At 43.4% G+C, this 14,744-nt stretch overlaps 1 protein-coding gene across 2 annotated transcripts in view; it reads right to left on the bottom strand.

The window, feature by feature from the left end:
* Positions 1-14,496, bottom strand: part of PRKACB (protein kinase cAMP-activated catalytic subunit beta) — a 125,493-nt gene extending 110,997 nt beyond the window's left edge. Inside the window, exon 1 of one of the 2 annotated variants that reach the window (XM_080656905.1) lies at positions 14,149-14,496. In XM_080656905.1, coding sequence (XP_080513031.1) covers positions 14,149-14,194 — 46 coding nt within the window. In that variant the 5' untranslated portion in view covers positions 14,195-14,496. The remainder of the gene's footprint in view (positions 1-14,148) is intronic. The other variant, XM_080656902.1, reaches the window with a different exon arrangement.
* Positions 14,497-14,744: the final 248 nt, after the last annotated feature.

Raw genomic sequence — 14,744 nt, 5'->3', positions numbered from 1 at the left:
AATGATCTGCTGATGCTATATGATCAACTACTTAAAAGTACTTTCCCGCCCTAGTTGGCTTGGCTCAGTGGATAGAGCATCAGCCTGCGGACTGAAGGGCCCCAGGTTCGATTCTGGCCAAGGGCACATGCCTGGGTTGTGGGCTTGATACCCAGTAGAGGGTGTGCAGGAGGCAGCCTATCAATGATTTTCTCTCATCATTGATGTTTCTATCTCTCTCCCCTCCCTTCCTCTCTGAAATCAATAAAGAAATATCCTATCTAATAAAAGAGTAATATGCAAATTGACTGTACCTCCTCCACACCCACAAGCCACGCCCACCAGCCAATCAGGAGCGAGTTTGCAAATTAACCCAACCAAGATAGCTGCGGCCACAGAGAGAACATGAGGCTTGGGTTGCCCCGGCAATGGAGGAAGCCAAGCTTTCCGCCTGCCCTGGCGGGCCCAAGCCTCCGTTCAAGGCTACAAAGCTTCAATTATAGAAGATAAATAAATCCCAACAAAAATGGTTGCAGCCATGGAGCTGGAGAGAGCAGAAGGCTTGGGTTGCCCCTGGCAATGGAGGAAGCCAAGCTTTCCACCTGCCCTGGTGGGCCCAGGGCTCTGCTCAAGGCTACAAAGTTTTAATAATAGAAGATAAATAAATCCCAACAAAAATTGCGGCAGCCACGGAGCTGGAGAGAGCAGGAGGCTTGGGTTGCCCCCGGCGATGGAGGAAGCCAAGCTTTCTGCCTGCCCTGGCGGGCCCAGGCCTCTGCTCAAGGCCACAAAGTTTCAATTATAGAAGATAAATAAATCCCAGATACCAAAGCCTCCGCTTGGGTCGCTGGGGGGTGTGGCCGGCCTGCAAACCACCACAGGCCCCTTGCCCAGGCTGCCCACCACCCCAGGGGAATCCCCACCCTGATCCAGGACACCCTTCAGGGCAAACCAGCCGGGCCCCACCCTTGCACCAGGCCTCTATCCTATCTAATCCTATCTAATAAAAGGACAATATGCAAATTGACCATCACTCCAACACACAAGATGGCTGCCCCCATGTGGATACAAGATGGCCACCACAAGAGGGCCAGCAGGGGAGGGCAGTTGGGAGGGACCAGGTCTGCAAGGGAGGGCAGTTGTGGGCAATCAGGCCAGCAGAGGAGGGCAGCTGGGAGGAACCAGGCCTGCAAGGGAGGGCAGTTGCGGGCGATCAAGCCTGCAGGGGAGGGCAGTTATGGGTGACCAGGCCGGCAGAGGAAGGAAGTTGGGGGGGACCGGGCCTGCAGGGAAGGGCAGTTGGGGGGGACCTAGGCCTGCAGGGGAGAGCAGTTGGGGGTGACCAGTTCTGCAGGGAAGGGCAGTTAGGGGTGACCAGGCCCACGGGGAGGGCAGTTAGGGGTGACCAGGCCTGCAGGGGAGGGCAGTTAGATGCAAACAGGCTGGCAGGGGAGTGGTTAGGGGGTAATCAGGCTGGCAGGCAGAAGCGGTTAGGGGCAATCAGGAAGGCAGGCAAGTGAGCAGTTGGGAGCCAGCAGTCCTGGATTGTGAGAGGGATGTCCGACTGCCTGTTTAGGCCCGATCCTACCTGGATCAGCTGCACACCTACCTGGATCAGGCCTAAACAGGCAGTCGGACATCACTCGAGGGGTCCCAGATTGGAGAGGGTGCAGGCTGGGCTGAGAGACACACACCCCCGTGCACGAATTTCGTGCACCGGGCCTCTGGTATTAAAATAAAAAAAAAATACTTTGGCTCAGTGGATAGAGTGTCGGCCTGCGGACTGAAGGGTCCTGGGTTCGATTCCAATAAAGGGCACATGCCTCAGTTTCGAGTTTAATCCCCAGTGGGGGCGATGCAGGAGGCAGCCAATCAATGATTCTCTCTCATCACTGATGTTTCTATCTCTCCCTCTCCCTTCCTCTCTTTGAAATAAATAATATATATATGTATATATATATGTGCATGTATATGTATATGTATATGTATATGTATATGTATATAAATACTTTCCCTACCCAGTATGGCTCAGTGGATAGAGTGTCAGCCCACAGACTGAAGGGAATGAAGGTTTGCTGGTTTGATTTTGGTCAAGGGCACGACCTTGTTTGCAGGCTCGGGGCACATGAATGTGGGAGGCAACTAATCAATATGTCTCTCTCATGTCTCTCTCCCTCCCCTCCATCCTCTCTGAAAAAAAAAAAATGAGAAAAAAATTCTTGGGTGAGGATTAAAACAAATTTTATAAAAATACTAATGTGGTATAGAAATTAAATATTCATTTTGTTAATTAAGACCCTAAAATAATGAGAGCTCAACACAGTATCTTTAATTTTTTTGAGGACAAAGTCGAGATGGAGAATACAGATTTGCCAAAGACTTAAAGGTTTAGATTCAACAATTGCTTTATAGGAAAAGAAAAGTTTCAAAAATCATTTAAAAAGTGTACATGTGAATAGTAGGCAATAGGGAATAAAACATTAAACCGTGACCATAAAGCCTGCGACTTAATAATAGTAAGTCAGAGAAAGATATGACATCTACATTAGAAGGCAGTCCTGTTGTCAGATATGCTAGTGTATTATTCATCATTGTGAATGACCAATTAATGAATATTTCTTTTTAAAAAAATATATTTTATTGATTTTTTACAGAGAGGAAGGGAGAGGGAAAGTTAGAAACATCGATGGGAGAGAAACATCGATCAGCTGCCTCCTGCACACCCCCTACTGGGGATGTGCCCGCAACCAAAGTACATGCCCTTAACTGGAATCAAACCTCGGACCCTTCACTCCGCAGGCCGATGCTCTATCCACTGAGCCAAACTGTTTATGGCAGCGAATATTTCTTTTTATGAGTCCCAAGTTTGATTCAGAAAATCATTTGCATATATACAGAGTATTACTGAATATAATTTACATTACAACCAAAAAGTGAACAACCAAATTATTACTGCAGGAAACATTCTATACAATGCTTCCCACAAAATTCTCATTTACTAATCTAGATCTTCCAATAGACTGTGAGTTACATAAAAACAACTCTTTAGCTCCCATCCTCTGTAAATTAAAATAACAATAATTAAATGGGTGAAATATAACAGATTAAAATATAAAACTTTATGCTATACCTCCACATCAGGGGAAATAATTTATTATTTACATGATAGTAATAAACCTCAATATTAGAAAAAGGAAAGGTATATTTATTTATAGTGGTGATTCTTTTGGTAGGTATAAAAGCTGAAGGAGTAACAAAACCTATAAAAAGAGGAAAAAAACTAAATTTTTCTAGCACTTGCTAAAAATACTATCTGCATTTATAAGCATAAATGTTTTACCTTTAACATAAATGATTGCAAATCAGTTAAATATATTTATTGTCTAAGCCTAGTTCATTAATGTTTTATTGTACTTCCTTTTATTTGCTCTACAGCTAGCTTCTATACATTTTGAGGACTAGCCCATGGTTCTAGTGTTTCAAATTTAGGTGAACAATCCCAGATTTTCTGTTTATACTACTTGATTTATATACTTCAGTGATGTAGCCCTAAACTTTCTAGATTGAAGAGTTTTTTTTGTTTTGTTTTGTTTTGTATTTAGTTTATCCTCATACAATAGGCCTTCCTTTCTCTTACTCCTATTAGTTACCCCTGATTTTACTTTTTCTGGATGTGCTATAAACAAAACATTACAATTACACATTGTATAATGTGTAAGGGTTTCACATTAAGTAGAATGAATAAGCCAGTCAGAGAAAGACAAATATCACATGATCTCACTTATATGTGGAATCTAATGAACAAAATAAAATGACGAATAAAATAGAACCAGAGGCATGGAAACATGGAACAAACTGATAAACTTTAGAGGGAAGAGGAGAGGAGGGGCAGGAAGAGATTAACCAAAGAACTTATATGCATATATGCATTGCCCATGGACACAGACGATAGGGTGGTGAAGACCTGGGGTGGGGCAGGAACAGTTGAAGGGGGGCAACGGGGAAAAAGGGAACATTTGTAATACTCCCAAGAATAAAAAAAAAGAGTAGAATATCCTATGTTTTATTTCCAGTGTATTCTCCTGATGACCAATATTCAGACAGTCCCTTTATCTGTGGAACATGAGAGTACCTTCAAAGATCAACAGTTATTCATAAATTTCTTAAGTCAAAATTTAGAGACTATCATTCTTTAAGTATTAAAAAAATTTCCAATTAATTACCATATATTTGCTTACCCTGAGGCTCATTTACCATTTCCCTACCAGCATTATTTTGTGAGAACCTTCTATAATTTATTCCCAAATCTTACTCCTTTTAAAATGTGCATTCTTTCTTTTAATAAATACATTGGAATGATTGGATTATGAAGCTGAAAGAGTTCACAGCCTCATTATCAAACCCATCTTTCTTAATTTTATATTATAGCTTGGAGACATTAAAACACTTGTCCAAAGTGAAGTAACAGAATGTATTAGCAAACAGAATTCAGATTTTCTTATTTGAAGTTCATGTTCTTCTTATTAAATTATATCTTAACTTTTTAAAAATATATTGTTATTGATTTCAGAGAGGAAGGAAGGAGAAAGATAGAAATATCAATGAGAGAGAATCATTGATTGCTGCCTCTGCACCCTCCCCCCTCTCTAGGGATCAAGCCCAAAACCCAGGCATATGCCCTGACTAGGAATCAAACCATGACCTCCTGGTTCATAGGTTGATGCTCAACCATTGAGCCACTCCGGCTGGGCTATATCTTAACTTTTTAAAATCTATTTTAAAAGACTCTTGTGGAAGAAAACTGATATTTACTTAACACAATATGTGTTTGTACTATATTTTACATGTTCTGTCCAATATTCCACGCCTCTACAATGTTCAAAAACTTACAGGATGCATACTTTAGTTATGAAAGTAACATTATATCAGACTTTACATTAATTTGTGTCTTTAAAAGTTACACTGTTGTAGAGAAACCAAGATGACGGCACAGGTGAACACCTAAACTGCTGCCTCGCACAACAATTTCAAAACTACAGCTAAAAGATAGAATGGACATCATCCAGAACCACAGGAAAGCTGGCTGAGTGGAAATTCTACAACTAGAAGAAAAGAGAGGGGCACACGGAGACTCAGAGGAGCTGCAAAAGGCTGAGGTTCAGAGACACACGCACGGAGAGGACGGGTGGCTGAGTGCCTGGCTAGCTTTCTTTAGCGGGAGAGAGACGGAAGCTCCCGACTGTACTGAACCCCAGTTCCGACTGCACTGAATCCCAGTTCCAGGCGAGACCCTGGGGTCCCAGACTCATACGGGGCGAGTCTGGACTGTCGGGAAACTCAGGGGAGCCTCGAAAGGCAGAGGTCTGAAGGTGCGCGCGCAAGTGCGCGCAGAGAGGACTGACTGCTGAGTGTGCTGCTGGCTTTCTCTAGCAGGAGGAAGGCGGAAGCTCCCGACTGCGCTGAACTCCAGTTCTGGGCGAGAATCTGGGAATCCAGATTCATTGGGGGAGAAACTGGACTGTCTGGCAGCAGGTGAAACTCAAGGGCAGCTTTCTCTCAGAGGTGCTTGCAGCGATTACCAAGGGACACTGAGACCCAGGGGCCTATTAGGGCAGGGCTGACGGGAAGCCAATGCTGTCTGCTCTACCCTGAAACTCCACCCCATCCAAGCTGAGCACAGAGGCTTTTGCAATTTTGCAAGTCTTGTCTCATAAGGCTGTCTCCAGCACAGAAGTTCTCCTGGCATAGTCACAGCTGATCCTCACAGCCAACTGGCCTGGAGGTCAATTCCTCCCAGTGATACCAACAACAATCAAGGCTTAACTACAACAAGGCTGTGCACACAGCCCACAAAGGGGTGCACCAAGAGTGTCCACCTCAGGTAACTGGGGAGGCTGAGCCACTGGGCCATACAGGACACCTAGCACACAAAGCTACTTTACCAACTCAGGGAAGCAGTGAAAATGTGCAGACAAAGAAACAGATCACAAACGAAAGAAATGGAGGGAAGCAAACAACTGGATATAGAGTTCAAAACCACGGTTATAAGGTTTTTCAAGAATTTCCTAGAAAAGGCCGATAAATTTAGCAAGACCCTCGAGGATATAAAAAAGGACCAACTAGAAATTAAGCATACACTGACTGAAATAAAATATTATACAGAGACCTAACAGCAGACTAGAGGAACGCAAGAATCAAGTCAAAGATTTGAAATACACAGAAGCAAAAAAAACACTCCTCTGGAAAAGCAAAAAGCAAAAAGAATCCAAAAATTTGAAGATAGTGTAAGGAGCCTCTGGGACAACTTCAAGTGTACCAACATCAGAATTATGGGGGTGCCAGAGAAGAGAGAGAGCAAGATACTAAAAACCTATTTGAAGAAATAATGACTGAAAACTTCCCCCACCTGGTGAAAGAAACAGACTTACAAGTCCAGGAAGCGCACAGAACCCCAAACAAGAGGAATCCAAAGAGGACCACACCAAGACACATAATTAAAATGCCAAGAGCAAAAGACAAAGAGAGAATATTAAAAGCAGCAAGAGAAAAACAGTTTATTACCTACAAGGGAGCACCCATATGATTGTCAGCTGATTTCTCAACAGAAACTATGCAGGCCAGACGGGAGTGGCAAGAAATATTCAAAGTGATGAATAGCAAGAACCTACAACCAAGGTTACTCTACCCAGCAAAGCTATTATTGAGAATGGAAGGTCAGATAAAGAGCTTCACAGATAAGAAAAAGCTGAAGGAGTTCATCACCACCAAACCAGTATTATATGAAATGCTGAAAGGTACTCTTTAAGAAGAGGAAGAAGAAGAAAAAGGTAAAGATAAAAATTATGAACAACAAATACATATCTATCAACAAGTAAATCTAAAAATAAAGTGAATAAAAAATCTGATGAACAGAATAAACTGGTGAATATAATAGAACCGGGGCATAGAAAGGGAGTGGACTGACAATCCTTGGGGGGAAAGGGGTGTGAGGGGTGTGGGAAGAGACTGGACAAAAATCGTACACCTATGGATGAGGACAGTGCGGGGGGGGCGGGGGGTAAGGGCAGAGGGTGGGGTGGGAACCAGGTGGAGGGGAGCTATGGGGGGAAAAAAGAGAAACAACTGTAATAATCTGAACAATAAAGATTTATTAAATTAAAAAAAATAAATAAAAGTTACATTGTTCTCATCAGTGATTCGGCTTTTGCTCTTTTCAAAACAAAAATGTTAAAACTTTTAGTAGCTACAGTCCTTAACTTATAGAAGTTATATCAGATATTATAGTTCTACTAGAGGCCCAGTGCACGAAATTTGTGCACAGGGTGTGGTCCCTAGGCCTGGCCGGCGATTGAAGTGCAAGCATCTGGCATGGAAGGGCAGGTCCCAGCTGACCTCTGGGCCCTGGGCAGCACCTGGGCCCTCGGGCTACCACGCACCCCCCTCTGCCTGAATCATGACACCCGAGTCCCCATACGGAGATGCGGTGAGCACGGCTGGATGCCGCGGGCCGGGGCACAGCATGGGCCTCAGGGCCGCCCAGTGGCACCGCACAGGCAGCATGCTCTTTCCCGGCTGGCCTCACAGACTGGCTCCTGCACGAACCCACAGGGCGCCCAACCAGCCCCTGCGGTCCTGGCAGTTGCGGCCCGGCTCACCCAGATGCCGCGCAGGTGCAGGGTGGGCTCCTTGCGGGTGCCTGGCACCTGAGTGCAGGAGCTTCCCAGGCACGCAAGGTAACAGGGGGCGTGAGAGCGAGCTTGGGCGGATACCCCACATTCTCACTGCACCTCTGTCCCCGTCACCCCTGCCCCAGGTAGCCGGTGAGAGGTCGCAGTGCCTCGCCAATGCCTGCCATGTTTCATGGCGCCCCCTGGTGGTCAGCTCACATCATAGCGAGCGGTTGAACTCCCGGTCTCCGGGTCGAATGACTGCCTGAGGGGACAATTTGCATATTGGGCTTTTATTTTATAGGATAATTTCTAAACAGCTTGTCTTAAAAAGGGGAGCAAAATGAGGATGAAATGTAGAGAAGATCCCTTGACCATCCAAGATCATCCCCCACTCCCGTAGCTGGGAGAATAAAAGAATATCCACATATAAAACAATCAATCGGACATAATTTCTCAAAAATGCCATAGGCACCACCCCGAGTTCAATATGCCCCTCAAACCTGCTTTTTCCCTTGTATGCATTTCTGACTCCATTATAGGCATCACAACCCATCCACCAAGACAGAGAAGCTAAAAACTTGGGAGTTATTTCTAATTCCTCCTTTTCCTCACTTCCCATATGCTATCAGTTAAGTACATTCCTTCTTTTCAAATTTCCCACATTTCAGATCCTTTCCTGCATCCCTATCGCTAGCACCTTGATTCAGACCCTAAAAGCCCCTCATTTGAGTGAGGAAGTCTTCTAATTGATCTTCCTGCCTCCACCCCACTTGTTCCAGGGTGACTCATCTTCACATTACCACCAAAGTAATCTCTCTAAAACCCAAATTGTATGCCTCTCCCTTATTTCAAAGTCTATAATAGCTCCATAATGTCTATGGGATGAAATTCAAACTCTTTCCATTATATGGCCTCTGTTCAAATCTACAGTCTCATCTTTTATTATACAGTCTCCCCTCTTCCCTACCATGAACCCTATCCTCTATCATTCAGTCTAATGAACAGCTTGCTTCCTTTTCCCGAATATGCCATGCTGCTTCACTCCTCTGCATCTTTGCTCACTCTGTACCCCCTCTATAATGCTCGCTGTTGAACACTCACCATTATCAATGCTCACCTCAGGGTTCACCTCCTCTTTGAAGTCCCTTTTGAACCTCACCCTCCCTACCCTAGTGTAAATGGCCATACTTTCAGTTGGTTCCCCACTGAATTTCTATGAAAGCACTGTAACAGCTGTGTGTGTGTGTGTGTGTGTGTGTGTGTGTGTAGTGTGTGTGTAAATTAATTTGCTGACATGTCTGTCTCCCCTTCTGGAAGACAGGCACTCTGAAGAGGTACTGTGTCTTGTTCAATCTTTATTTTCATAGTCCTCCTTATAATCTGTCATATATTGAAAGCTCAATTATCTAGAATGAATGAATGAACAAAGAAAAGAACTATATAGGATACTCTTGAAGGAATATTTTTAAAAATTAAAATACTAAAAATTATATGACACCGTCCTGGGTATATTTACCTCCCATAAATTCCACATTTTTCTTTTTAACATAATTTTTTTTTCATTAAAAACAAGATTTATTTCCTGAGGAAATCTGGTCACATGTGTAAACGGACATTTATTATCACAGATATATAGATAATTTTATAAATTATATTGTTTTATTTTATCAATTTAATGGAATATCAAAACGATTTATGGCCAACTCCTGACTATGATAGGATCTGAACAGCTATCCTGGCTTACCTAGGATCTTTTCATGGGCTGCTTCTGCCACTCAGCCATGGCCTCCTTGTTTTCTAAGCTGGTTTTCCCACCTCTAATTAGCCTGCTGCTGGCAAGGAAGAACAACCATCTGTCCACATCTAAGTGGAGGAGGACACTGACCAGGAGAGTGGGAAAAATGGTTCCTGAATATGAGATAATTTGATAAAGTTGATAAGCTGCACAAAATGAATCGCAGAATCACAAAACTGGATGAGATCATATGTATTTATCATCCAAATAGTGTTACTGTTTGTTTTGACTTTTTAAATTCTTTTTCTTATTTTTTAGCCCAAGGAAGACTATTCCTAAGTACTTCCGCTAATCCAGTGAATTGCAAGAAATATCTTCCACTGACTTTGAAAACATGTATTACTTGAGTATTTAGGGATGCAGAATGCAGCCAGGACACCAGACCCTCCCTACTCCTCACTCTGCTATCACTGATGGTGTGGTTTAACTCCAGCTTCTTCAGAGGTCAGGCTCCTTGGCTTTGAAATGGGAGGATTACATAGGCTGATCTCTAAAATCACTTATATTTCTAAAACTTTATGCTTTTAAGTACCCATGGAAGTTTAAATAAGTACAATTCAAACGTTGAAAGGTATATATTTTCAACAGTATGTTTTAAAGAAAAACACAGGAGAGTTAGCTATATATGGTAAAGTTGTTCTGTTATTAAGTTTTAAGACGTATCAGTAACATTTCTTTGTTCACTACAGTAGGACAGCAGCAACATGTGCCTGATAGCATTGCCCCAAATTAAAATTACAAACTGACCAACCCATTGGTTAAGTTTCAAATAATTGTCCCAATGAGACATCATTTGATATTTTCTTTTATCACTTCACAAGATTTATTCCGACTGCCATAATGACCTTCAGTTTCCATTAATAAACTTACATAAAAAGCTGTAACAGTTAAAGCTTAGGAAAGAATTATTCATTGGAACAATTTAAACATATTTAGATAAACATTTAAAGTTTCCATTCTGTTTTCTGTAAATATTCCAAGATTATCCAAAACTATGAGCTTCAAATTATTACTGTCCAGAGGAAGAACTGTTTGATAACTTAATAAAAGAAATACAGTAGTTCCCCCTATCCATGGGGGATACATTCTCAAGACCCCCAGTGGATGCCTGAAACTGTGGATTGTGCTGAACCCTATGTATACAATTTTTTCCCTATATGTATGTACTTATGATAAAGTAGATATAGTTAGTGCTTAACAATAGCAATAATGAAATAAAAACTACAACAATATACTATAATAAAAGTTATGTGAATGTGGTCTCTCTCTCAAAATATCTTACTATATTTACCCTTCTTCTTGGGATGATGGGAGATGATACAATGCCTATGTGATGAGATGAAGTGAGGTGAATGACAGGCATTGTGATGTAGTTTAGGCCACTATAAGGATTACTTGAACATAAGCACTGTGATATAATGACAGTCAATCTAATAACCAAGAGGGCTACTAAGTGACTAACAGCAGGTAGTGAGTACACTGAACAAAAGGGATGGTTCATGTTCTGGGCAGAATGGAGTGGGATGGTGCAGAATTCCATCATGCTACTCAGAATGTCACAAATTTAAAACATATAAATTTTTTTTTCTGGAATTTTCCATTTAATATTTTTGGCATACGACTAACCACAGGTAACTGAAACCTCAAAGAGCAAAACCATGGATAAAGTAGGACCACTGTATATAGATCATACAAGAGGTTACTATCATTATGAAAAATATAAGCACTATACAGGCCAGTACATGCTAATAAAAATCACTGATACCATTCAATTACCAAGTACACTTTTTGTTATGCAATTAGCACACAATTTAGCTTCAATTAATACAGCTTTAAATTAAGATGGGAAAAATGACAACAGATCAGGCACAAATAATTCTTTACACTTTCCATATTCTTTATACTTTTTATTATAGTACAGTTAGTTATTACATTTGTGCAATAAAAAAGATGATGAAAGTTCTACCTCTACCTTTGCTTTTTAAAATCTTCATATCACATTTTATGAATTGGACACCAAGGCAAGATAAGTAAAGGCAAAAAATAAATGAATGGGGCTATAGCCAACTAAAAAGTTTCCGCACAGCAAAAGAAACTGACAAAAAACAAAAAGGCCACCAACCGAATGGGAGATGATATTTGCAAACAACAGCTCTGACAAGGGGTTAATATACAAAATATATAAAGAACTCATACAACTCAACACTAAACAAACAAACAATTCAGTTTACAAAGTGAGCAGAGGACCCGAACAGACACCTCTCCCAAGAAGACATACAAATTGCTAATAGATATATGGAAAGATGCTCAACTTCACTAGCTATTATGGAAATGCAAGCCATAACTAAAATGAGATACCATCTCACACCTGTCAAAATGGCTATTATCAACAATACAGGTAATAACAGTGTTGGAAAGGTTGTGGACAAAAAGGAACCTTCATTCACTGCTGGTGGGAATGTAAACTGGTACAGCCACTATGGAAAACAGTATGGAGGTTCCTAAGAAAAATTAAGAAAAGAGTTGCCATATGACCCAGCAATCTCTCTTCTGAGTATCTACCTGAAAAACTCTAAAACATTTATTTGAAAGATATATGCACCCCTATGTTCATTGCAGCATTATTCACAGTAGCCAAGACATGGAGACAACCTCCTTTAATAGGTGATTGGATAAAGAAGATGTGGCACATATATAGTATGGAATACTACTCAGCCATCAGAAAAGATTAAATACTGCCATTTGCCACAACATGGATGGACCTTGAGAATATCATGCTAAATAAAATAAGTCAGTTAAAGCTAAGAACCATAAGACTTCACTCATATGTGGGATACAGAACTGAAACTCATAGACACAGACAACAGTATGGTGGTTACCAGAGGGAAGGGGGTGAAGAGGTAGTAAAGGGCAAAGGGGACCAAATAGATGTGAAGGAAGATGAAAGTGTGTTCATTGATAATTTGTATGATAGTACATCCAACTTTCTAGAGCTCCTGAAAATTAACACAAAACCTTATTGGTGAAACATACACCATATAATCCAATATCAATATTCATATTAAACAAAATGAACAACTAAATCTTTCCAAATCAATTTTGCTTTACTGATACAGGGAAAAAAGAAAAACAACAACTTTGTCCTTCATGCTCAATTACAAAATTAGCCTAAAATATGTTACAAACATAGAAACATTAAAAGATACTGTTTACACAACTGGAATAAATCATCAGGCATTCCCTCAAATGCTGAGATGTAATTTACTCAAGGTGATTTGACTAATACCTTTTGTTATTCGGTCATTCTGAACTATAAAATCTGAGATGAATCTGACAAAGGCAAATAAATATTTTTTACACAACAATCCTGCTATGGCAGTATATATTGAGGGGGACCAAAGTTTTGCCACCCCAAAATGTGCCTTTTGGGATATACGTTTTTAGCTGGTTTTTAAGAAACAAAAGACTCAGAAAGAACATCTGACCCTCTCCCTTTACCTGCCTACAGGAATTCAGATAGAAAAATGTGCTAAATGGAAAAAGAGCATCACCTTAGCATCATAGTATAAACTAAAAGTGTCAAAGAGAAATGTAGCAAAGCCTGTTTGTTAGACTTCTCTCTGTGACCCACTGTTCCTGGGTGGCCCAACAAGAATTTGTTTAGCACGTGTTTGCTCTTTTCATCTACCTGTAAATTGTCTACTTTTTCTTTGGAATCCCAGACTCCTGACCTCTTCTCCTTTGTCCAAAGGGCTGTATAAACCTCAACTGCCCAATGTGTCTTCAGGTTTCCTATCTTGTGCTACCTCCAAATGTATATCAGTATGAATTCTGGAGATTTTCTCCTGTTGATCTGCCTCATGTTAACTTATTAGCCCAGTTAGAAGAACTTAGAAGGTGGGAGAAGAATCATTGTTTTCGCCTTCACTATATATCCTTATAGCCATACAGATATTACACTTTCATAATTTTTTCCTGCTTGGTGTGAAGTGTGGCCTGCCTGCACTTCGAGTGCTCAGAAAAAATCCACCATATTCTGGAAGCTCTTCAACTCCGAGTGACCTTTAAGTTTTACATGGCAGTAGCAGATTCCTGAATGTCCTAAGAAAACGCAAGCCTGCATTGCTTTTTTTTTGCCTAGTGGATAAAGTTGCTGTTTAGTATTATCATGTTTTCCATTCCTAATCTGAAGAGGGAGGATCTCTACAACGTAGTTTCCCACTCAGGATTAACGTCACCTGCGGAGAGCAAGACTAGCAGCCCCTCACCTTGTGGAAAGGTTTGGTTGCAACGGTGATGGAGGGAAAAGAGCCAATTCCGCCCACAGCACTACCTGTGGCTCCCAAAGAAGGGAGTGTGGGGAGAAAAGCGAAGGTTGGGATGATACAAGGGCCTTCTTTGTCCGAACCATATTTGGGGAAGTGTTTCAGAATGTGTGACTCCCCTCGCTCTGGTGAGAAGGGGGAATCGCGGGGACCTCTCCTCTCCCTCCTCCCTCCATCCGGCCCAACGCGCTCAGCCCTCACGCCGGACCGGGGGGAGGGAGGAGGAGGAAGACAGCTGGTCCCCAGGGTCCCCTCAAGCAGCTCCCGATCGCTGCTGCAAGGCCTGGACCATGCCCGCGGCCTCGGGGCACCGACCCGGAGGAGCGCCCGATGCCCTCCCAGCCGCCCAGAGCGTCCCCAGACCCGGCCCCGGACTCACCGCTCTCCACCTCGCTGCCTTTCTTGGCGGTCGCCGCGTTCCCCATGCCTGGGGCGAGGGGAAGAAGGGGTCAGGGAGGGGAATGGGGGCTGGGGCCGCCCCGCCGTTCCACAGGCAGAGGCGACTCCCACTTCTGCACGGGTCAGAGCGGCGAGCGCTCCCGGCGCTGATGCCCTGAGTACCGGCGGGAAGACGGGGCCGGTTCTGAGCGCGGGGACCCAGCGAACTCCTCTGCCCCGGCGAGCGGGAGCGGCGGCGGCGGCGGCAGCGGCAGCGGCGGCCCGGCTGCCACGAGCAGACACTCCCCCTTCCCCGCCCCGCCCTCCCTGCGCGCCTCCGGGCAGCCGCGCGCCCCGGCGGTCCCGGCCCCTCTCCTTTCCGCGGACGGGCGCGCGCCCCGGATGTGACGCACCGGCCCGGGACGCGGGTGCCCGGCCGAGGGGGGTCGATCCGTCGGCTGTGCACCCGGGTGGCCGGGACTGGCTGGCTTGCGGCCGGCCGAAGCCGGATGTCGTCGTCCGGGCTGGTGTCCGGTGAGCCTGGTGTCCGGTGAGCCTGGCGTCTCCCGTGCCCTGGAGCGGGGCCTGGGAAGCCGC

This window comes from Plecotus auritus (genome assembly GCF_963455305.1).
Source record: "Plecotus auritus genome assembly, chromosome: 2".
NCBI classification, from domain to species: Eukaryota; Metazoa; Chordata; class Mammalia; order Chiroptera; family Vespertilionidae; genus Plecotus; species Plecotus auritus.
This window is presented reverse-complemented; position numbering and strand designations above follow the sequence as displayed.